General features: G+C 41.3%; 1 protein-coding gene across 1 annotated transcript in view; it reads right to left on the minus strand.

The window, feature by feature from the left end:
• Window positions 1-528: 528 nt before the first annotated feature.
• LOC126267932 (discoidin domain-containing receptor 2-like) overlaps window positions 529-25,364 on the minus strand; it is a 737,095-nt gene continuing 712,259 nt past the window's right edge. Inside the window, exons 17-18 of the mRNA XM_049973242.1 lie at window positions 20,869-21,010; window positions 529-4,962 (exon numbers count right to left, since the gene is read on the minus strand). Coding sequence (XP_049829199.1) covers window positions 4,591-4,962; window positions 20,869-21,010 — 514 coding nt within the window. The 3' untranslated portion in view covers window positions 529-4,590. The remainder of the gene's footprint in view (window positions 4,963-20,868; window positions 21,011-25,364) is intronic.

Consider the following 25,364-nt stretch of genomic DNA (forward strand, 5'->3'; position numbering starts at 1 on the left):
AGAAAAAAAATCGTCTGGTACTTCAAGATCGCTTGCATGACACAGTTTTCTTTCATGATTCGTTCAGTGTCAACAATGATTAAATTTTGCTCTGTGTGAAGGTATATCAGATGGCTTCCCAATCGATTCTTTTCCTCCAATCCACGTTCTTTTATTACTTTTCCTTCACTTCTTTGTTCTACTCTTGAATTCCGGTGCCCACTCACAATTAAATTTGGGGCATCAGTTATACACTATCGACTAACGAAAACATATATGCTTGTATTGCTTTTAAATTGTTTGTACCATTCGACGTATTTAAGAATCATGAACCACTACCTGCATGATGGAAGACCTATAATGCTTTGAGAATTAGTGTCGTGATTCCGATGGCATGGTTGCTTTCATTGGTTATAGACTGCACTGGACATACTCAGTAACTGATTACCCCACGTATAAAGCAAAAATGTTACTGTAATGGTTTCCTGGTTCACCGTCCGCTTGTGCTACTTGATCGTATCAGTAATGTAAAACACAGAAAACAGTATCCTTGGTCAAACAAAGACAAAGGTTTATTTTCAAGAACATTTTACAGACAGAAAGTAATTTCCTGCAAACAGTGATTTTTGAACCATATATCACATGACACATTTAAACTAACATCATTGCTCTTCAAAATGAAGTCAAAATGTACCGTACATGGTAGCCATCTAAGATACAAAGTACATAAAAACGAAAAAAAATTTCTTACATGAATTCTTGTGTGTTCCCTCTACTTTGGATAATGTGAAGTTTCTCCAGATGATAGCAAATGAATACATACTGACATGTACTTCACATATGCTATGTATAGGAATTTCTGAAATGTTTTATAGTTAGGACTGTCAACAGCCAATCGACCACTTACGATTTGGTAAATTAATGAATACGATTCTTACAACAACTACGTGTAGTGAACCAATCTGAACGTTTGTTTACTTAGAGACAGATCATAACTCAATAGAAGGCTATTGCAAGGATTTGAAATAATGAGACAAACCTGTAATAATTTGTATGAAATTACTTTTCTAACAGAGATCAACTATATGTGATTGTCAAGTGGAAAGCCTTTTTGTAATCAGGATTAATTTTACAATAGAGAGGGTATGTAATTGTATTCTATACTACTGGGTTGAATTTCCTATGATAGAAGTTAGAAAAAATATTCTTTCTACAAGAGCACTGACTTCCATTCCACAAAGTTTTAGAACAATATCCCTCCAGGATGAGACATCGTGATGAAAATTCTGGAGGTACGTTTATTTATATGTATATATCTTCATTTATTTTATTTACAGTCATGTGTAGGAAAGATAAATATATTTTTAGCGTTGAGAAGGCATAGCGTTTCGGCTAATAAAGAGAGATACAAAATAGCAAAACAACTGTTATCATTAAAATATATATGTTTGTCAAAAGTGTCCTAGTAACAGCAAATCTACAGCTACATATTTTTGGTTTAAAAGCTTACATCTTCATGAAGCGCTTTGAAACATTTCACTTCCAAAATTTGCTAAAGTCATGTTAACCATTAATTAAATAATGAAATTATTTTGAAATCAAAAGGACTACCAAATTTTCGATTGCATTTCAAGTCGTTGCATTACTTTCTTGAAAATAAATTAGCAGATATGTACACAATGTTTGGTCCATTTTGAGTAATGAAACAGAAAGCATAGCTGAAGTAACTATGCTAATACTACTAACTAATCATATCAATGAGAGTTGCTTTTCTTTTAGAAGAACAGAATACTCTGATATGTAACAAAATATTTACGTACAGCAATTAAAATGTGAGCGAAAGTCTTAGTTTCATGATAATACTTTACGATTTGTCTATTAAACAAACTGTAACACTTCAATTCTCACTGCTCTGATATTGCTCGTTAGGAGCACAGTCAGATGTGCTGTTCGCACAGTGATCTAGGCTCTTGATAAGTTATCGACGTCATTATCTAAATACTGGATTTCAAAAAAGTTAATTTTTACTCTACTGATAGTCTCTACAAAATGCTATTTTACATTTACATATACACTAATTAGTTTTAGGAAGCCCATACCGATATTAAAAATTTAACCCTAATCGTTAGTAATATGGGCATAGAAAACTGTGTTTAGGAGTCAAGGTATAGGAAATTGTTGCCAATTACATAAAATTATTAAGGAGGTAAAATGGTTAAGTGGTACAATGCTGTACCCACCAGAGGAAAAAGCTCAGCTCTTGATGACATCGATCTAGAGCGCTATCTGGATCATAATGAAACAGCCAAGAAACACCACATACCGATCATAAGAGGTAAAGCAAAAGAAACCAGGTGCTGCACAGGATGTGTGGCTTTCTCTCAGTCTGAAAGTAAATGTTCCTTGGCAGTGAAATATTGCTCAAAATGATGAAAGGATTTTCTGAAAACTGATGGAGTAAACAGGTTAATTTCGTTGTAAATCTGTTCAGTAACGACACGTTTATATTGGCATACTAGTTAATTACTTAGGATAAGAACAGAAAACGTTTATTTGTAAAATAAATTTTTTTTATGAATTATTTTACAGTATCTATGAAGGTTCTTTGTCCCTAAATATTCTCGATTTCGCTAGTTCAAGTAAATACTGTCTTCTAGAATTGTTACCAACGAATGAATGTCTGCCTCCTTTCAAAACCTGGAAATTATTCAAGTCGTTCTAGGGAGCGAAACGGTTGCTTCCTGTAATTCAGAAGGTTTCCTCAGTTAACACGTTAACAAGATATGACACCAAGTTACAGTAATCAATAATTCGAACATTAAAATTTGTCACACTTACAAATATTCATAGTAAGAATTTAACATTTTATAGACATATATATTAAAACAGTTTATCACATATGAACACAGTATGTTTAAAGTCGTGTTTTGATACTTACTTGACTTAAATAGTTTTCAACATTTGTTGAACATAGTAATACAAGTACAGAGTCCACATAGTTACAGATCAGTTGTTATGCAGTCAGAAGACTGATAAAATGTGAGATATCTTTATCGCTTTGGTTTCCACATGTTTTAAATAAATTACTTTTTTCCTCATATTTTACATTATCAACCATCACCTAGTCAAAATATGTTATAATAGTCTTCTGACAGCATCTTACATACAAACTGCATATAAAGCATGTACCAGCATCTTGAAATGTTAACAGAAATTACATTATCGATTGTATCTCTATTTACATTACACAGATAATGATACCAACAAACATCAGTAACATCTTCTTAATACATGGTGAATTATTGCCTATTGGTTTATTCAGAATAAAAACACTCGATGTTTGCTAAATTGTGTAATATACCAACATATAATCTTTTACGTTGGTCAAAGGTAACTGAAAGTTCCATACATAGTAACTGAGTCCTCTATATCTGCAATGAGAAAACGGATTTAATACATGTAAACATAAGAAGAAAATCTACTATCGCTGAAAAATATTTATCTTCAGTGGGAAACCGATATTTTTTACTAACATGCAAAGTTCTGAGAATATTTCTTCCTACAAACTACACATGGGCAACTGTATTTCATTCTCATTAGTTTTATTACCTGAGGAGGTAGCGAAACAAGAAAAATAATTTATTTTTGTGCTGTTATATTTCAGAGAAAGGATTCTATGCAGTCACCTGTAAACATTTTTGGTTGAAGGATGTAGCTCGTAGTGCAGAAAAATCGAATGACACTTGAATGCACGTATGCAAGGGAATGCCTGTTATTGAATACACTTGTGTACAAATATCTTTGCTAACGTAATAGTTAGAAGACTTACTCTGTTCTTAAATGTGCTCAGTGGATACTTGTATGCAACTGCTCAGAGAAATGTATTTATATACATACGGACAACATGTATTTGGTTCTACGAGTAACATGCATAAATATGTAACACTGGTACAGCCTACTGTGTGCAACAAAGCATATTGTTGGACAATTTCGTTGTAAAATATTCAGAAGGCAAGGATGCAAATTACCGTTTGGAACAATGACAGGAAATTCTGCTTTTAGTGAGTATGAGGTTTAAGACTGTGTGAAATAAAGAAGAGCTTATGGAACTTATGGAACGAGCAATAGTTTCCGCGTATGTCAGATATCTGCTTTCTTCTCAGAAGTGTTTTGGCAACACTCGTAACAACAATATGAGTAAATATTACACGGAACACTTAACAATTACTTGTCGACGATTTGTGTTTTTTTTTGTTTAACCGTATTCGATTCACGCGAGGGCCATAATCCTCGCAGTCTTCACATTTTAAAGGCTCAGTCGGAGCTGTAAACATATAAAAATATTTCGTACTACAAACATCTCATAGTAAAATTTTGTTCAACTACAAGATTTTTGCAAGACTATTAGTGAGATAGTACTTTTAGGAGTAGGGCCTTCGATTGGGCTTTCGTGAAGAAGAGGGGGGGCGGGGGCGGGGGGGGGGTTGTTCGTGGGGGCGGGGTAAATCGTGCGCGGTGGTGTGAGAGAGGTAGGAAGGGGGGGGGGGGGGAGGTGACAGTCGTTGGGAGGCCAGTCTTCCAGTTCGGCGTCGGCAGGCGGTGGCGTCGGTCCTAGCCGGGGGTGGCCGTCGCCGAAGCCGCCGCCGACGCCGCCGCCGCCGACGCCGCCGCAGCCGCCGCCGCCTGCGGTGTGGGCGTGTAGCCGAGGTTCTTGCGCTGCAGGAAGAGGTGTATCTCGGCGAAGCGCGGGCGCAGCGCGGCGTCGCGGCGCCAGCACTCCGCCATCAGGTCGAACAGTTCCCGGGGGCAGGCGGCGGGCCGCGCCGGGCAGCGCTGGCGGCCGTCGTCCAGCTGCCACCGGCTGCAGTTCTCCACCACCTGCTGGTCGGTCAGCTCGGCCAGCGGCTGCACCGCGCACAGCGTCAGTGTCTCCCACAGCGTCACGCCGAACGCCCACACGTCGCTCTTGGTCGAGTACTCGCCCTGCAGGAGGGGGACACACACACACATATAACGGCAAAGTCAGCGGCGCGCTAGAAAGTGAGAGGTGTACAGTCAGTTCTCCCAACGATTTCCATGTAGGCAACTGTGACTGTACACCGATTAGTCATGTTCCTACCACCACTTGCTACGAGTATTATTGGTCCACTATTAATCACATTGTGAGCATATGGAGTATCGTCTCAGTTGTGTGACTGGATTCGTGATTTCCTCTCAGAGAGGTCACAGTTCGTAGTTATAGACGGTAAAACAAAGTCAGTCAAGCGGTGAGAAACGCTAAGCTCAGGCATTCCCGTACATTAGCTGACAAGAGATGTAGACCAGCTATCCTGTGGAAAAATCTCCGTAGGCTCGGTTTAGGCAAAATAAAAGTTGCAGAAAATCCCACGGTCCCAGCTGAAGAACTAAACCGATTCTTCACATTACCTACAACCACAATTGAACCACAAAAAACCAGAGAATCATTGATTACTTCATGGGAATGAACGACTGTAGCAAAGAAAAATTCTATCTACAGCACGTCACTTGAATTACTGTCAAGAAATCCATAATGTGGATTAAATCAGCATCTACTGGACATGTTGGCATCACTGTCCAGATGGTAAAACTTATTATTGACCAACTACTTCCCTCTATAACAGACATTTTCAACCATTCATGAATCACAAGTGTTTTGCCTGAGGCCTGGAAACTGGGACAAATTAAGCCACTACCTAAAAAAAACATCGCCACAGCACTCTCTGACTACCGCCCCATCTGCCTTCTTCCTGCACTATCAAAGGCCTTACAGTATATAGTTCATGACCAGCTGACCAACTACCTAACTACTAACAACGTACTAGACGAGCACTAATCAGGCTTCCGTCAACATCTAAGAACAACATCTGCACTGATAAAGATGACAGATGACCTGAAACTTGCCATGGACAGACAAGAAGCGACTCTCATTTGCTTCTTAGATTTCAGCAAAGCATTTGATACTGTCGACTTCGACATCTTACTAGCCAAACTTAGAGGGCTAAATTTCTTACCAAGCGCTGTGCAATGGTTTCGCTCATACATGATGTCTCGTCAGCAACGCGTCCTGTCTGGGAATATAAAATCACAATGGCGGCAGGTAGTGTCAGGCATTCCCCAGGGCTCAGTATTAGATCCTATACTCTTCTCTCTGAATGTCAATGATGTGTCATCGGTTCTGACCTACTACAACTATCATATGTATGATGACCTTCAGTTGAATCTAAGTGCGAAACCAAGCAATCTCAACAAAGCTATTGAAAATTTCAACACTGACCTCAATGCACTGTCAAAATGGGCACAGGACTTAGGTCTAAAACTAAACCCATCTACACTCCTGGAAATTAAAATAAGAACACCGTGAATTCATTGTCCCAGATAGGGGAAACTTTATTGACACATTCCTGGGGTCAGATACATCACATGATCACACTGACAGAACCACAGCCACATAGACACAGCCAACATAGCATGCACAATGTCGGCACTAGTACAGTGTATATCCACCTTTCGCAGCAATGCAGGCTGCTATTCTCCCATGGAGACGATCGTAGAGATGCTGGATGTAGTCCTGGGGAACGGCTTGCCATGCTGTTTCCACCTGCCGCCTCAGCTGGACCAGCGTTCGTGCTGGACGTGCAGACAGCGTGAGACGACCCTTCATCCAGTCCCAAACATGCTCAATGGGGGACAGATCCGGAGATCTTGCTGGCCAGGGTAGTGCATTGTCCTGTTGGAACAGCAAGTTCCCTTGCCGGTCTAGGAATGGTAGAACGATGGGTTCGATGACGGTTTGGATGTACCATGCACTATTCAGTGTCCCCTCGACGATCACCAGAGGTGTACGGCCAGTGTAGGAGATCGCTCCCCACACCATGATGCCGGGTGTTGGCCCTGTGTGCCTCGGTCGTATGCAATCCTGATTGTGGCGCTCACCTGCACGGCGCTAAACACGCATACGACCATCATTGGCACCAAAGCAGAAGCGACTCTCATCGCTGAAGACGACACGTCTCCATTCGTCCCTCCATTCACGCCTGTCGCGACACCACTGGAGGCGGGCTGCACGATGTTGGGGCGTGAGCGGAAGACGGCCTAACGGTGTGCGGGACCGTAGCCCAGCTTCATGGAGACGGTTGCGAATGGTCCTCGCCGATTCCCCAGCAGCAACAGTGTCCCTAACTTGCTGGGAAGTGGCGGTGCGGTCCCCTACGGCACTGCGTAGGATCCTACGGTCTTGGCGTGCATCCGTGCGTCGCTGTGGTCCGGTCCCAGGTCGACGGGCACGTGCACCTTCCGCCGACCACTGGCGACAACATCTATGTACTGTGGAGACCTCACGCCCCACGTGTTGAGCAATTCGGCGGTACGTCCACCCGGCCCCCCTCATGCCCACTATACGCCCTCGCTCAAAGTCCGTCAACTGCACATATGGTTCACGTCCACACTGTCGCGGCATGCTACCAGGGTTACAGACTGCGATGGACCTCCGTATGCCACGGCAAACTGGCTGACAGTGACGGCGGCGGTGCACAAATGCTGCCCAGCTAGCGCCATTCGACGGCCAACACCGCGGTTCCTGGTGTGTCCGCTGTGCCGTGCGTGTGATCATTGCTTGTACAGCCCTCTCGCAGTGTCCGGAGCAAGTATGGTGGGTCTGACACACCGGTGTCAATGTGTTCTTTTTTCCATTTCCAGGAGTGTAAAACCCAAGCGGTACTTGTTGGTCACTCTAAGATCCTTAGCCCAAAACATCGTGAATCCGTACGATCTCTTATCCTAAATGGAACAAATATTAACTTCTCTCCCTCAGCAAAGAGTTTGAGAGTAATAGTAGATGAAAATATAAATTGGACAGAGCACGTAAGTGCAGTGTGCAAAAAAGCATCAGCATTCCTTCATAACCTACAAAAATATATAAAAAACTCTTCCCTTTTTTCTGAAAAAGAAATTAGTACAAACGCTTATACTCCCAATCATTGACTACAGCGATATTATCCTACAAGGCATATATCCGGAAAATTCGCGACGTCTAGAAGTGTTCATGAATGCCTGCGTCCATCATATTTGTGACGTTCGACTTTTCGATCACATTTCACCAGCATACGCAAAATTATCCTGGCTGCGTGCAGACAAACGCAGAGATTTCCATACACTCTGTCTCATCTACTGCTTTATAAATGTACACTGTCCTTCATTTGTCTACTCGTCCCTAACGCTCATGTCGGAACAACATGACACGTTCCCATTATAATAAAATCCTCTCTGTTCCACTACATCGCTCAGTCACCTTCTTACAGTAGCGGGAACCCGACTCTGGAATAACCTCCCTCGTTATGTTAGAGAACTTAAAACATGTCCGGCTTCAAAAAACAGTTAATGACGTATCTACTTAAGCAGCAGTAATGACTTCCTCTGTACATGAATGCACTTCACCTCGTTACTACCCTCTTTCCCCCTCCATAAATCTCCCTTCCCCAAAACTCGCTATTCTAGCAAACATTTACTTTACACATATTAATGTACATCTGCACAAACCTTAATTACTATTGCCAATTTATCTCATTTTTATCATTAATATTTGATTTTTTTAGTGTTATTATTATTGCTTTTATCATAATCTGTATGTATAGCACCTGTTGTAGAAATACTGCCAGCATTTACTTTATTAGGTCTTAGTCATGTTTATCATTATTATTTGACTTTTTTTACTGTTATTATTATTTCTTTTATCATAATCTGTATGTATTCCACCTGTTGTAAAACTACTGCCGCATACTCTTTATTCATATTGTCACTAGAGTAAGCTAATTTTCTCATTTAATCTATTGTCATGATGTAACTCTGATGTGTGAAATGCTGCATGTGTGGAACACTGGTCCGATGTAAGAGAGGGCCTGATGGCCCTAATCTGATCGGGTTCAATAAATAAATAAATAAAAATCATCGAGTAGAACAGAAGTGATATCTGGCGTTCCGCAAGGTAGTGTCATAGGCCCTCTGCTGTTCCTGATTTACATAAATGATCTAGGTGACAATATGAGCAGCCCCCTTAGATTGTTCGGAGATGATACTGTAATTTACCGTCTAGTAAAATCATCAGACTATCAATTCCAATTACAAAATTATCTAGAGAAAATTTCTGTATGGTGCGAAAAGTGGCTATTGGCACTAAACAAAGAAAGGTGCATGGTTATCCACATGGTACTAAAAGAAATCGGATAATTTTTGGGTGTACGATAAATAGCACAAATCTAAGGGCTGTCAATTCGACTAAATATCTAGGAATTACAATTACGAGCAACTTAAATTGGAAAGACCTCTTGGTCATGCAAGTCATCGTCCTCCTGGAAGGTGATAAGAGGAGCACCAAGGTCCTTGCCCCACACGCCCTTTGCCGGTACGCCCCGAACTTCCTGCACCAAAGGCACTCACTTTTGCAGGTCATAAAGCAAATGCCAAGACATCACACCTATTCGTGAGGTATGGATAATGATATTTCCTCCATAGAAGTTGCGTGCTCCACAGGCCAAAACAAACAATCTGCCCCACTTAGATCCTATTTACCATGGCCTACTACTTCAGCCCCATGGTCCTGATTTCATCTCGATTTTGCCGGTTCTTCCAGGAGCCACTCGGCTCACCACAGTACACGCAGCAACTGGATTCCCTATCCTGACATAGATTTCTTTCACTTTCTTGGCCCAGGCTATACGAGAGAACTGGCAAAGATTTTTGACCTCGGTGGGCTTCCGAAGTATATTGACACAGACACTGGACCACAATTTATCTCTGCTGAATTTCAAACCTTTTGTCTAACCAATTTTTTTTTTTTTTGGTCATCAGTCTACTGACTGGTTTTATGCGGCCCGCCACGAATTCCTTTCCTGTGCTAACCTCTTCATCTCAGAGTAGCACTTGCAGCCTACGTCCTCAATTATTTGCTTGACGTATTCCAATCTCTGTCTTCCTCTACAGTTTTTGCCCTCTACAGCTCCCTCTATTACCATGGAAGTCATTCCCTCATGTCTTAGCAGATGTCCTATCATGCTGTCCCTTCTCCTTATCAGTGTTTTCCACATATTCCTTTCCTCTCCTATTCTGCGTAGAACCTCCTCATTCCTTACCTTATCAGTCAATCTAATTTTCAACATTCGTCTATAGCACCACATCTCAAATGCTTCGATTCTCTTCTGTTCCGGTTTTCCCACAGCCCATGTTTCACTACCATACAATGCTGTACTCCAGACGTACATCCTCAGAAATTTCTTCCTCAAATTAAGGCCGGTATTTGATATTAGTAGACTTCTATTGGCCAGAAATGCCATTTTTGCCATAGCGAGTCTGCTTTTGATGTCCTCCTTGCTCCGTACGTCATTGGTTATTTTCCACTACCGAACAGCTCGCGGGAAAAACCAACACCTACACCTTTCTGTTCGAGTTCTGATTTCTCTTATTTTATTTTGATGATCATTCCTACCTATGTAGGTTGGGCTCAACAAAATATTTTCGCATTCGGAAGAGAAAGTTGGTGACTGAAATTTCGTAAATAGATATCGCCGCGACGAAAAACGCCTTTGCTGTAATGACTACCATCCCAATTCGTGTATCATATCTGCCACACTCTCTCCCCTATTACGTGATAATACAAAACGAGCTGCCCTTTTTTTCACCTTTTCTATGTCCTCCGTCAATCCCACCTGGTAAGGATCCCACACCGCGCAGCAATATTCTAACAGAGGACGAACGAGTCTAGTGTAAGCTGTCTCTTTAGTGGACTTGTTGCATCTTCTAAGTGTCCTGCCAATGAAACGCAACCTTTGGCTCCCCTTCCCCACAATATTATCTATGTGGTCTTTCCAACTGAAGAACACCCAGGTACTTAGTTGATTTGACAGCCTTGTGACTTGTACTATTTATCGAGTAATCGAATTCCAACGGATTTATTTTGGAACTCATGTGGATCACCCCCCACTTTTCGTTATTTAGCGTTAACTGCCATCTGCCACACCATACAGCAATCTTTTCTAAATCGCTTTGCAACCGATACTGGTCTTCGGATGACCTTAATAGACGGTAAAATACAGCATCATCTGCGAACAACCTATGAGAACTGCTCAGATTGTCACCCAGGTCATTTATATAGATCAGGAACAGCAGAGGTCCCAGGACGCTTCCCTGGGGAACACCTGATATCACTTCAGTTTTACTCGACGATTTGCCGTTTATTACTACGAACTGCGACCTTCCTGACAGGAAATCACGAATCCAGTCGCACAACTGAGACGATACCCCATACGCCCGCAGCTTGATTAGAAGTCGCTTGTGAGGAACGGTGTCAAAAGCTTTCCGGAAATCTAGAAATACGGAATCAACTTGAGATCCCCTGTCGATAGCGGCCATTACTTCGTGCGAATAAAGAGCTAACTGCGTTGCACAAGAACGATGTTTTCTGAAACCATGCTGATTACGTATCAATAGATCGTTCCCTTCGAGGTGATTCATAATGTTTGAATACAGTATATGCTCCAAAACCCTACTGCAAACCGATGTCAATGATATAGGTCTGTAGTTAGATGGATTACTCCTACTACCCTTCTTAAACACTGGTGCGACCTGTATATTTTTCCGATCTGTAGGTACAGATCTATCGGTGAGCGAGCGGTTGTATATGATTGCTAAGTAGGGAGCTATTGTATCAGCGTAATCTGAAAGGAACCTAATCGGCACACCATAGCCTGTTCTCCCACCATAAGACGTCACACACTGGACAATGGGCCACAGATGTTATGAGCCCGCGATCCCGCTGCACATGGATCCCAGACCAGCCGCCTCTCACCCTAGACACCGAGGACACCAAAGTCTAGTGCCATCTCTCCGTCTTCATCCTCCTGGGGAGGAATCTTATGGTATGACAGCTACTATGCACCGACGGCACCTCTGGGAACACCAGCCTGGCCAGCGCCCGGACGAACACGAATACACGCCAGGCATCTTGTGACAAAGGAGAGCGGCATCGACGGGCCGGCCAGCATACTTTGGTGGCAGCGCGTGACCTGGAGGAACTGCCGCCGAGGAGACAAGCGCGGCCAATCATACAGTATCACTGTGCTCGCGACTGTTTAGCCCCGAGCTGCAGCTCTCAGTGGCAGTCATGTCGCAGTCTACAGTTGTGGAATCATCACTATCACCACGCTGCGACATCGCGGCTTCGACCTGCAGCACCCCGGACCAGATTTCACTTCGTTGCGCTGATCGACATTGGTATGTTTTGTTACTGTGCCCATTTCCGTCAATACGGTGTCTAACTTATTGTGTGGGGCTGCCTGGCGAAATTAGACATTTTCCTGTCGTTTAGGTAGTCGGACGTTAACTTTTCACTGCTGACTCATGACATCTTCTTACAGTGACTCCTTTTATTCCGCCTTGCCGAGTGTTAATGTGGAATGATACTTTATTTTATTTACTCAAGGTATTAATTCATTTTGATCGATCAAGAAGTGACTGTTCGTTTTGCCTTGTCATTACCAAGAACTTCTGCAAATGTTATTCTGTAATTTTTCTTGATTTACTTAATTAACTACGAACTCTGAAATAGTTCACAACGATATCATTTAAACTATACAGTGTATACTGGTGCGTAGACGTAGCTCAGTCATCAGTGCTTGATTAATAAACGTAATGAAATGCTTTAAATTTGGTTATATCCATGCCCAGATATAATGTTAGGGACGAATGCTGCACTGTTTCCAGACAATCAACTGTGCTGTACACACTACATCACTGCCACGACTTACTTCACCAACGGTCGACTGTCACATGATCGTCAGGTGTCAGTTCCACCCTATCTACAGGGCTGAGAGCGACCTGTGTGCTCTCTCAAGTGTGTTGCAAATAATTTCTCTGTAGAGCTAATTTATATGCGATTCGTTGCTGGACTTGTACTAGATTGATGCAAGTTTAGTAACGCTTTGGGAGATCGTTTCGTGGTTTTCAAGGCGTGGCTAATTTAACTGATGACGATACTACTCATGCAACTGAAATAAAGACAAAGATTTATTTTCAGGATTATTTTACAGAGAGCTGTGGGGGGCATCATTTTAGCGTGGATTCTGGACCACCCGGCAACTCGCCATTTTTCACATTATAAAAAAGCACAGCCAGAGATGAAAGAAGAGAAAAGGAATTTTTGAGAACTTTTTTCTTGGAGAAACAGCAGTCTGACTAAAAGTGATTTAAAAATGAACACAAACAGTCGCGACCGGAAAAACATTTATTTCGCTCGTAACTGGTTTCGGTCTGTTTCTGACCATCCTCAGGCACCCACACCAAGATGGCAGGTGGTGGCGGTGAATGGAATGGGTGTTGTGACTCCAGCTGACGTTCTTGACGTCACGACGTCCGCTCAATTCATCGCCACCGCCTATCATTCTAGTACGAGGGTCTGATGAGGACGGTCTAAAGCTACCCAAAACCGGTTACCTTTGGAATAAATGTTTCCACCAACAAGACAGCGTCCGTTTTTGAAAAGAACTGTGAAGTTGAAAACTTCTTGGTAGTTAAGCCACGTCATATTTCAACTAAACGATCAACTCGTCGACCCCTCTGCTGGTATCTTCTTGAGGATCTTGTGCGTTCACTGTTGACTGAATAATGTCAGAGATCCCTGTTGCATTCTCTTATAAAGGGGAGTTTTCTCGAGTTGTGCTGGGGAAGTGGAATTATTGGGTAAAAATTCTTGAGGCTACCATTGGTGGGCAACGGTCATGGGAGAGTAACTGAAGTGTTCGAACGCTAATGGAGAAGAAGGGGAGTTATTAGTTAAATCTCTTGTGTCTACCACTGATAGCCATCGTCATTGACTGCAGTGGACATCACAACATCATGAAGAAGATCACAACAGAGGAGTCGAAACGTCAGCAGTTTAAAAAAAAATGACTTTGCCTAAGAAGCTTTTAATTTCAGTGACAATGGCCACGAAGGCAACGCAAGCTTACGGACTTACATTAGAGATAAGTGATTTGGAATATTTTACGAGTATTCAGCCAGGCTCTCTCTGGATAACCTACTATTCGTGGGGTGGGGAAACGAAGCCTAAAAGGCGTAAGAATCAACAATGATCAACCGCATCAGGATGCAGTACGACGTTACCAGGCTGAATACCGTAGAAATATTCAGTACATTCCAACACTGCATAAACCGAAAATTACACAAGAAATATGTGCCGTAAATAATTGTCAGGACATTTTTGCAGTCATCAGTCTTCTAAAACGTTTGATATGGTCCGTTACGAATTACCTTCTTGTGCGATCCTCTTCGTCTCAGAGTAATGCTTGCAACCTACATCCTCAACCCATTGTTGAATGGTTTCTTAATTCCGTTTTTATCATGATTCCATACTTTCATTTCTGCACCAATTCTGCTGAGTATCATCTCATTCCCTATTTTATTAGTCCACCTAATTTTCGGTATCCTTCTGTGCCACCACATCTCAGACACACTTTCGGCTGATCCCAATCACCAGGCAGTACTGTTCAGCAGCCAATCACATGTGCCACATGATCCCATTCATCAGCTAATCCCGTGCACTGGGCGATCCCACTCGCTAGCCAATCTCACTCGCCAGTCCATCCTTATTGCCAGCCAATCCCATGTGCTGGACTATCATGATCACCAGCTGATCCCACTTGTCAGCGGATCCTGCTCTCCAGCTGATCCCATGCTCCAGCTGGTCCCGATCACCAGCCCATCACACACAATGGATTAAAAAGCTGCTCTGGACTCACTCTGCTCTCCGTGCTCTGGAATAACCCACTGATTTATCTTGCAGCTCACTTCCCTGGTTAGAGTCTCTTCATCCATGTTTGGCTTTCCTCGAAATTGACCTTTATCATAATAACAGTGTATTTTCACATAATTGTTTTTATATATATGAAAGCACAACGACATTTTTTAAATTTGGGTGTTCTCTCGTTTTTCAGTCTTGTGGAATAGTCCATTCAGTTGTTTCTGTATTGCTTAGTCTATTCATTTAAGCTTTTCACTACCTGCTCTTCCCTGATGACAGCATTCATCCTCCTGTCAGAGAGTGTGTAACCAGCTGTTCTTCTTAGGAGTCGCATCTCCAATGCTTACATTATTTATTTTGGACTGCATAGTTCACTTCCAAAAGTCATAGTTGCTTCTGACATTGTTTTGTAGAACTTGGGTATAGTTTCCACTCTTATTTTATTTGAGAAGCGGGTTGGATTGTTTAGGAGAAGGAGACCAGACTGCGAGGTCATCGGTCTCATCGGATTAGAGAAGGCCGGAGAAAGAAATCGGCCGTGCCATTTCAAAGGTTCCATCTCGGTATTTGCCTGGAGCGATTTAGGGAAATCACGGAAAACCTAAATCAGGATGGCCGGACGCGGGATTGAACCGTCGTCCTTCCAAATGCGAGTCGTCTAACCACTGCACCACCTCGATCGGTTATTTGAGAAGGCTCTTTACATTTTTCTGCTAATGTAGTTTAATAAATCTACTTTCTTTTTTACATCCATTTGTGCCATGAATGAGACCATATTTCCTAAGAGACTGAACGAATTTATGCTTTCTATTTTCTGATGATTTATTATTATTTTGCTGGGAATTGGCTTCTGGCCTCTGAGTGACATATCTTCCGTTTCCCTTGAAGGTAAAAATAGATTATATCCTTTGCAGTTGTGCATAAAACATTAACAGCTGTCTGGAGTGTGATCTGAGTCCAGGAAATCATGCGCAGTGACTGTCGAACTAGATAACTATTTGTCCTACAATTGTTTGCCTAGAAAAAGCTATTCCTTAAACTGGTGGGAAACGATGAAATTGCTCTATGCAATAATAATGTATGCCAGCTATGTTAGTGCCCTGTGAGTGTATCCTTTCAAAAGCCGGACAAATATGCCCTGAGAACAGAAATGGACTCACTTCAAATAAAACAGATAAAGGGTTATTTATAAATCATAACAATGATTAATTATTCCTCCTCGGGGATATATCTAGTCATAATGATTGTAAATGGATACTCCACCTACTTAAATAAATTGCAATTATGCTTTATTACTTGTGTTATATTCTGTCTCCAATAAAAGTATGAAAACATAACAAGAATCAGCCTTAATGTTGAAATTTTTCCACTTAATTAAAAGTGTTTGGGATTTTGTTGCAAATTTTTTAAAGAATACAGAAGATGAAAAGCAGATAATTTAAATCTCAAAATTAGTAGGCATATGAAAAACTAATTACGTCTCTTTCTGTGATATTTCAAAACAGAACTTAATCAAATAAAGATACAGGCATAATGGCCTGAATTAAAAAGTCAAGGTAACTTTTTCCATTTAATTTGGTGAGTCATGAAAAAGAGCTAGTTCATTCCAGTGAGTGGGAAGTTCTGCCCCGACCTCTGAAAAAATGGTTTTGCCCATCTATGGCATATACACCATCCTACTGTGATACTTTTAATTGTATTCGCTATTTCTAGCTGAAAGTTATTGTGGAACGAATTTAGTCTCCTTTCCCTGACATTTGTACCACCAAGCGTATATTCTCCTGTTACTATTTCTTCTACTCCTTCTTCTACTACAGTGCTCCGGTACCCCATGATTATTAGATTACCGTACTTTAGGTTTTGAATTCCCCAATATTCTCATACTTTTATATTTTCTCTATCTCTTCAACTTCTGCTTGTGATGTCTGCACGTATAACCGCTCTGTTGCTACTGCCATTTGCATGCTTTTGATTCTGATCAGAACCACTATTTGAACGAACTGTTCGCAGTGACTAACTCTCTGCTCTACTTACCTATTCATAACGAATCCTACTCCTGTAATACTGTTTTCTCATGCTGTTGACATTACCGTATATTCGTCAGACCAGGAATCCTTATCTCCCCATTTGATATCACTGACCCCCACTGTTTCTAGACTGAGCCTTTGCATTTCCCTTTTTAGATTTTTAGCTTTCCTACTACGTTCCACAAGCCGACTTGTAGAATATTATCCTTCGGTTGGCTATTCAGTCTTTCTCACATCGTTAGCTGCACGTTGGCATTCTCTTCCCAGAGATGGGACTGGGAGACCAATCTGGAATCCATTGCCAATGGAGAGAACATCACGACTCTTTTTCAGTTAGATGCCACATGTCCTACGGAAACACACTGCGTATCTTTAACGCTGTGGTTTCCATTGCCTTCTGCATCCTCATGTCATGGATTATTGCCGATTATTCCACATTTTGGAGGGCAGTTTGTCACCGCAAAGATAAAAGTGTGCCCTGAACCTCTGTCCATTCTTCTTCCCTCTTTGACATGGCTGGTAGAAGAACAAGGGCAACTTCGTAAGCTGGAAGTTTTTGGCTGCTGTTGCTGACGATTTTTATTCAAAACAGAAGTAGTGGCTAGATTCAAATAAAGGACCCGTGATATTTTGACTCTTAGTAAGACATACTACCTCTAGACCATGAGTCTGATCTTAAGGAAAATAATTAAACAGATGTTTAAAAAATGTGCACCTAAAAACTGTAGGTTTCATAGTTGTTCTTGAAATTGCATCTAGTGAATATCTCATTAATTTCCTTTTATAATACGCGTTTGGTGATCCGTTATCACCTGGGAATCAACTGAAATCATTCATAATACCCCGTCTGTTTCTATTTATGTCTAATCTTGTTAAATGGAAATGACTTAGTCTATTATTTTCTCTCGAATTATAGCGAGCAAATCTGACATGGGTAGCACCTTCCGTAATAATTCGATTTATAACACGTAGATGAAAAGCACTTTGTTGTGTACGATGAGTGCTTACCTGGTTACACAAGAGATCATATGAACAATATGAAGAATTTTCTATCAAAAGTGTATGTTGTTACAGGACTATTAACATTTTGCCATTCTTCAGGCCAGCAGTACACGTTGTGTTATTAGCCCAGGCAGAGCCACAGAGCAGCTATTGATATCAGAGAGAACAATGTCCTCTTTATACACGTTTTCATAAGTAGGAGAAAGAACATCAGCAATTGTCCGAACAAAAGTAAAGTTTTCTTCTTATTGTTCTGAATCACACTCTGAAGCAGATTATGAGGAGGTATAGTTTGAGATCTTTTGTCATTGAAAGTTACAGTTTTATGTTTGCTGCTCACTGGTGTGCGATCTGTCCTACATAGGGTTGATAGAAGAGATAGAGATGATCCAACGGAGAGCAGCACGCTATGTTAGAGGATCATTTAATAATCGCGAAAGCGTTACGGATATGACAGATAAACTCCACTAGAAGATTCTGCAAGAGAGACGCTCAGTAGCTCGGTACGGGCTTTTGTTGAAGTTTCGAGAACATATCTTCACCTAGGAGTCAAACAGTACATTGCTCGCTCCTACGTATATCTCGCGTAGAGACCAACAGTATAAAATTAGAGAGATTAGTGTCCACCCAGAGGAATACCGACAATCTTTGTTTTCACGAACGAGACTGGAAGGGAGAACCGATAGAGGTACTCAAGGTACCGTCCACCACACACCGTCAGTTGGCTTGCGCAGTATGGATGTAGATGTACATGTTTATTATTATTCGAATTGGGCTTCTGTTTGTTAACAGCCAGTCTTATTTGCAATGTCTAGATCTTGTTGGTCAGACAGCTTCTGTTCTACCAGCATCAGTGGGGTCCCTGAATCAGCGCAATATTTCCCTCCACCAACACAGGCCCTGTTCTTCATCTAGGTTCAGATCCGGCCATGAAACCTTGATAGCTTTCCATCGTGCTACTGAAACTATCCATGTCATTTGCTTTATCTTCATTAGAAGAAGCAAGGCAGTTAATGGAAGAGGCCTTACCCACACCATTTGATACAACTGAAATTCTACCCACCTCTCCTTCGGAAATTAGGAAGATAATAAACTCTCTCAAGAATAAAAGCTCACATGGAATTCATGGAATTTCCAGCAGGATAATAGAAGCTTGTTCCCAAGAAATAAGTGGGATTCTTAGCCACATATGTAATAGCTCTCTGAAGCAGGGCATTTTCCCAGATAGATTGAAGTATGCCATTGTTAAATCACTACATAAAAAAGGGGACACGTCTGATGTCAACAACTACCGCCCAATCTCTCTTCTGACTGCCTTATCCAAAAAGTAACGTATTGTAGAGTAGCTTCACACCTTTGTAAAAATAAAGTTATAGCAAAATGTCAGTTTGGTTTCCAGAAGGGTTCTTCAACGGAAAATGCTATGTGTACTTTCACTAATGAAATATTAAATGCTCTGAGTAACCGGAAATCACCCGTTGGGATTTTTTGTGATCTATCAAAAGCTTTTGAATGTGTAAATCATGGAATACTTTTAGATAAGCTCACTTACTGTGATATTAATCGGACAGTGCTTAAATGGTTTAAATCATACCTAACTGGAAGAGTACAGAAAGTTGAAAAAAACAGTTCACATAATATGCAAAAAACTGGTGATTTCTCAAACTGGGGAACAATCAAGAATGTGGTGCCGCAAGGTTCGGTCTTGGGTCCTCTGCTGTTCTTAATATATATTAATGACTTGCCATTCTATATTCACGAAGATGCAAAGCTGGTACCTTTTGCCGATGATAGAAGTATAGCTATCACACCCAACAGACAAGAATTAACTGGTGAAATTATAAACTATGTTTTTCAGAAAATCATTAAGTGGTTCTCTGCAAATGGGCTCTCATTAAACTTTGACAAAACACAGTATATACAGTTCCACACAGTAAGTGGAATGACACTATTAATCAATATAGACTTTGATCAGAAATCGGTAGCTAAGGTAGAATATTCAAAATTTCTAGGTGTATGGATTGCTGAGGGATTGAACTGGAAAAAACACACTGAGGATCTGCTGGAACGTTTGAGTTCAGCTACTTATGCTATTAGGGTCATTGCAAATTTTGGCGATATACATCTGAGTAAATTATCTTACCACGCCTATTTTCATTCTCTGCTTTCGTATGCTATCATATTCTGGGGTAACTCATCAGTGAGTAAAAGAGTGTTCATTGCACAAAAGCGAGTAAGCAGAATAATTGCTGGAGCTCATCCAAGATCATCCTGCAGACACTTATTTAAAGAGCTAGAGATCTTCACTGTAGCCTGACAATATATTTATTCACTTATGAAATTTGTTATTAACAATCCGAACGAATTCAAAAGTAATAGCAGTGTACATGGCTACAACACTAGGAGAAGGGATGATCTTCACTACTCAAGGTTAAATCTAACTTTGGCTCAGAAGGAGGTAAATTATGCTGCCACAAAAGTCTTTGGTCGCTTAGCTAATAGCATCAAAAGTCTAACAGATAGCCGTATAGCATTTAAAAGGAAATTAAAACAATTTCTTAATGGCAACTCCTTCTACTCATGAGTTGAATTTTTGAATATAGTAAGTGGGTAATTTCCCAGCCCTCAGAAAAATTAAAAATATTGAGTGTCTTGTAATATTTTGTCTAATGAAATATCTTGTATAGACACCTTTTATTAACCAGACACGTTCCACATCATTACGAAGTGTCGTATTCATGATCTATGGAACAAGTACTAATCTAATCTATAGCAATAAGTTTTTCTCGTTGATTTATCTTCAACTCTTGCAACTACCTTAGCTTTAAGGAGTTCTGTTTTAGAAATTGCCATGGCTCAGATCATATTCTGTCGCGTAAAATAAGGATGACTGATGCGAGAAATGAGCTCCAGGACTCGCTTAGATCTTCCTAAGCAATTTTTGACGATCTTTGTTGGAAGTCACAGAGGAGGAAAACAGCGTATGTCGCCTAAACGGTAGAGGAGAAGTGAAGGGCAAGAGGTGTTCTTGTGTGTTTATGGAGGCTCACTCACCAGCAGCAGGCTCTCCCAGGCCATCCAGCGCACGGGCAGCCGCGCCTGGGTGTCGCTGACGTAGTAGTCGCGGTCGTAGCGTGAGCAGTAGGTCGCGTGATCCGACACCTTCACGCTGAACTGCGGGCCCACCACGCAGTTTCTGCAACACCGCAACACTGAATCACACACACGCATTACCTGCATTCTTTCTCCTCAGTTCTCACTTTTGTTACTTTGCCACGTAGGCAGCAACAAATACACTACTGTCTGTAGAAAGTGAAACGCCAAGACCGAGACATGCGATCACAGTGACATATTTTCCACCGGTTTTAGGAGCATGACGCTATACAAAATTATTAGTATTAGAGACCTGTACATGCACTGTGACTGCGGAATTTCAGTACGGCGTAGTGCCAATACGTGCTATAATCAAAGCTGGTAGACGGCGCGGCAGGGAATCAAAGAGCGCCTGGGTATGTTGCTGCGGAATACTCTGCCAAACAGTTTGTAGGCACGTCAACGATGCATCAGCTGTGGCTACATGAGGACCTCAACGAGCAGGTTCCAGACCTACCACATCCAAGGCACGTTCGATGAGTGACATGTCAGTGGAACAGGCAAACCAGGGAAGCAGTGGTACCCGAGGAAGGCTTGCACATTCCTCGCCACATATGGAGGAGCGTTGTCCTACTGAAAATGGCATACGGGAGGGCCTGCAGTAGGGATAGTGCCTCGGGTTGCAGAACCTGCCTGATGCTGCGCTAGGTGTCTCGATTGTCTCCAGACATGGGAGGTGAGCTCGCTTTTAGTAGGCAATGGCGCCCCAAACCGTCATACTTGGCTTTTGTCTGCTATGTCGCTCAACAATAGTCTGCCAGACTTCGTTCACCACGGCGCCATCGAATGCGTATACGGCCATCACTGTAGGACAAGTTGTAGCAGGGGGCGCCCGAAAACGCTACATTCTACCACTCAGCACGCCTGTGTCTGCCTTGAGGTGTCCATTGCATTCTACGGCGATGGTCAATGGAAGTCAACACGATGCCATGCGTGCAGAAGACGCCATGGAACCGTCGACACAGTCATGTTCACACTAATGCAGTGCTCCAAAGACGCGCCAACACTGTGGGCGAGGCTGATCTGCCTTTCACAGCCAAGTGGAAAAAAGTGGTTGCCGTGTCACGTTGTGGTCACATTATGTCGTCCAGTATCCCGTTGGCGCTGTGTGCTTCCCTGTTCACCACTGGTTCCACGTACGGCTCACTGCTGGCAGCGTGCCTTGCACGAACCGCAAAGTCCCGAAGACCAATCGTTGTACCCAGTTCGAACGCACTCACATGCCGACATTCCATGCTGGGAAGTCGTTGAGACATAGTGACCCTTTGGTTACTCCTTTCCACGCCGTATTACGGCTTCGCACCAACTGAGCGCTGCGTAACAATGATCTGCCCGGTCACACAAAAGAGGGCGCTGCTGGGCCTACGTGCGCACCCCCTCTCTGCCGTTGAAACCAGTTTCTACGGTTCCGCTGTTCTGCACGGCCTCTCATTCCGGCGTGTTGCAGACCACTACTGCTGAGTGTTTCACTTTTTACAAACAGTAGTGTGCATCCGTCTTTTGCATTTGACCAAGACATTCTGTAGTGAAAAGGTCAATACTAAGGTTAATTTACGACACAATCCACATTTTGGTTTGTTCAGAAATGTGCAAGTTCACGTTTTTCACCCATTACAAATGTTAACTACTTGCGAAAGTGTTATCAATGGCTGTAGTTGTGTAAAGTTTTACCGAACACGTAAAAGTAAAGTCTAATGTGATGTAAATATACTAGTACATATTGTTTCATAAGTAACTTCTGATGAAGCCTTTCACACTAATCATAGATACAAGATTTAACGAAACGCAAAAATTAGCAAAATTTGACACACACTAATTATGCCAGTAATTACTAAATAGTGGTTTAGTATTCTTAATGTCTCTAATATTTCGACTTTCAAATGTAAACATTACGTGTCTAAATTTTCTAAGTAATCAGTTTATGTCCATCGTTCCTTTTATTCATCATCATTGCAATGTTATTATTCTGAAGTTACATTCTGTAGCCGTAAGTTTGAAAAAACTGTAAATTCAGTTAAGTTTCTACTATATGTGATTGGAAGAGTGTAAACCCAGGCACCTACACCCGTAAAGTCAACATTAGTCAACAGCTATTTTCTCAGACACTGTACTATTGCCATTGCTTTTTTATTAACTTCTTTAACTGTTGTAGTTAGAAAACATCAAAACTTTATTAAAAGTCAGATCAAAATTCAAGGTGCGTCTTCACGCTTTTCTTTCAAATGTCACCTTGCAGTGCAGGAACCCGGCTATTTACGACTCAGAGCAATGTTCAACACGCCCATATTATTCGTGGATAAAGTATAAGTACTTTTACTAGGAATTGTACATTAATGCGATACACTCGAAATTCCGTGTTAAATGCTTCGTTTTGGCCAGTCAACTGAATCGAAGCATCGGGCTATGATGTTCTTATTTAAAACTAATAATGTAGCACGACATTATAATGCCTACAAACTAAATATACATTCATTTGCGAAATACAGAGAATATTTGTTCCTACCCACCTGCTAAACATAATTATGTCAATGTGGATGTTTCTGAAGAAGAAGTGAGTACTCTATGACTTAGCTGTACAGTTAACTTCGACAAAAGTGCACTCGAGTCTCAGGGATGGTGTGATATAGATGCTTCTATATCCCCAGTTAAAGTACTTGACAGCTATTGGGCTGTACTACTGCCGCCAGCAAAACAGCAACAGCAGTTGTGCTGGCAGCCTTGGCCCCTACTGTGTTGGCACTCCTGCTATGCAAAGAGCTTTGCCTGACAGTTCTCATGTAGGAAATTTTTCAGGTTGCGAATATTTCCCGTATTACAACAAAAATGTACCTTTGGCGCTAATTTAAATGAAGAACTGAATTCCGACGTGCTTAGAGACCCCAAAATTTCGAAATTTTTACATGAATTTTGTCAAAGATAGAGAATTTGAACTTCATACATTATGTGAGTTGAACATTGACAAAGTGCTAAAAATGCTGTGTTCCAAATCTCATACATAGCAAACGTAATGCCAACTTTGGAAAGACCTCTTGCCTAGTGAGGCATTTTGGTAACCACTGAAAAGGAAAAGTCGATGAATTCAGTAGTTTTACAGACATATTACAGTAAGTCTGAAGCTCTTTCCTAAACGAGAAAAGTTCACTCATTCGAAAAAGTGACGTAACTAGGGTTCTTATTAAAATTAAGTATACATTTTCTTTTACGTTCTTAAAGACACTAAACATATCTAAACACATGCTTCTTTAGGATTCTATAACTGATTCTCGCAGAAATGTTTCGTCGCCATCGAAGGCAAGGTCTGTGTCAGATGCTTGCAGACTGTCATTGTTGGGATAACGTCACAACTTTGGATGCCAATTGATGTAAAACAGACTGTAGGTGACTCTCAAAGTCGTATTGTGAGGGTGTGAAAGTATTACATATAATACTGAATATCCGGATATCCCAACATAGCACATATGGAGGTATTGTAATGCAAACTCTTGATCTGCTAGGGAAAAGTGCCCTAATAAGTTTTCAGTGGGCATGGTACTGAATTCGAAAGTACTTACTTCTGTTTTTGGAACAACTTCTGTGAGTCTTGTACAGTTTGGAGCACACGAATTCTACCCAATGCGCAGATGTATGGAATGAAGATGAATTAGATTAATATAATAATTTTACAGAAACTGCTGGTGCCTGTCACATAAAAGGAACTGATCTTGCGAATTGTTGCTGCAGAATACTTATATGATAATTGTAACAATCTAGAGATCACTCGAAGAAATTTTAAGCAGTTAATGAGAAATCGAGATGCATTATTGAGCTATCTGTCAGACAAGAAGAAACAGTTAGTACATTGTGGAGATTTCAATGCAGATTTCTTAAGAGATACAGACAGTAAAAACGAACTTGAACTATTATTAGGATGAGTCAGCCTAATTTCAGAAGTCAATTTTCTAACTCGTTTTAAGTAAGATAGTAGGATGCACACTGACACCATTTTCCTGAGCAGTTCTCAGGCTAAAACAATTAATGAGTACCCATTTGTCAATAGACCAGCTGATAATGATGCGTTATTCATGGGAATAAACAATATAGTGTCTTAGTGCCCTGAGGTAGGTTCATACAAAGCAATGAGCCCTGTTAATGAGAACAAGATACAGTGGTTTAAAAGTAAATTAAAAAGGTGCTATAGGGTGAGATACATACAGAAATTTATTTTATAGTAAATTCGTGTTAATATTTGAAAGGAGCTTTCTGAAAATGTTGTCCAGAAAATCCATTAAAAATCAAGTAAGCTATCTATAACATAGTGTATTAAAATCTCATGTAAGAGATAGAGTAAAATTTATATGAAGGACAGAATAATTGAAGATCTTACACTACTTGTACGCTAAAAACTGCAATATTCTAAG

The sequence above is a fragment of the Schistocerca gregaria genome, chromosome 4, assembly GCF_023897955.1.
Source record: "Schistocerca gregaria isolate iqSchGreg1 chromosome 4, iqSchGreg1.2, whole genome shotgun sequence".
NCBI classification, from domain to species: domain Eukaryota; kingdom Metazoa; phylum Arthropoda; class Insecta; order Orthoptera; family Acrididae; genus Schistocerca; species Schistocerca gregaria.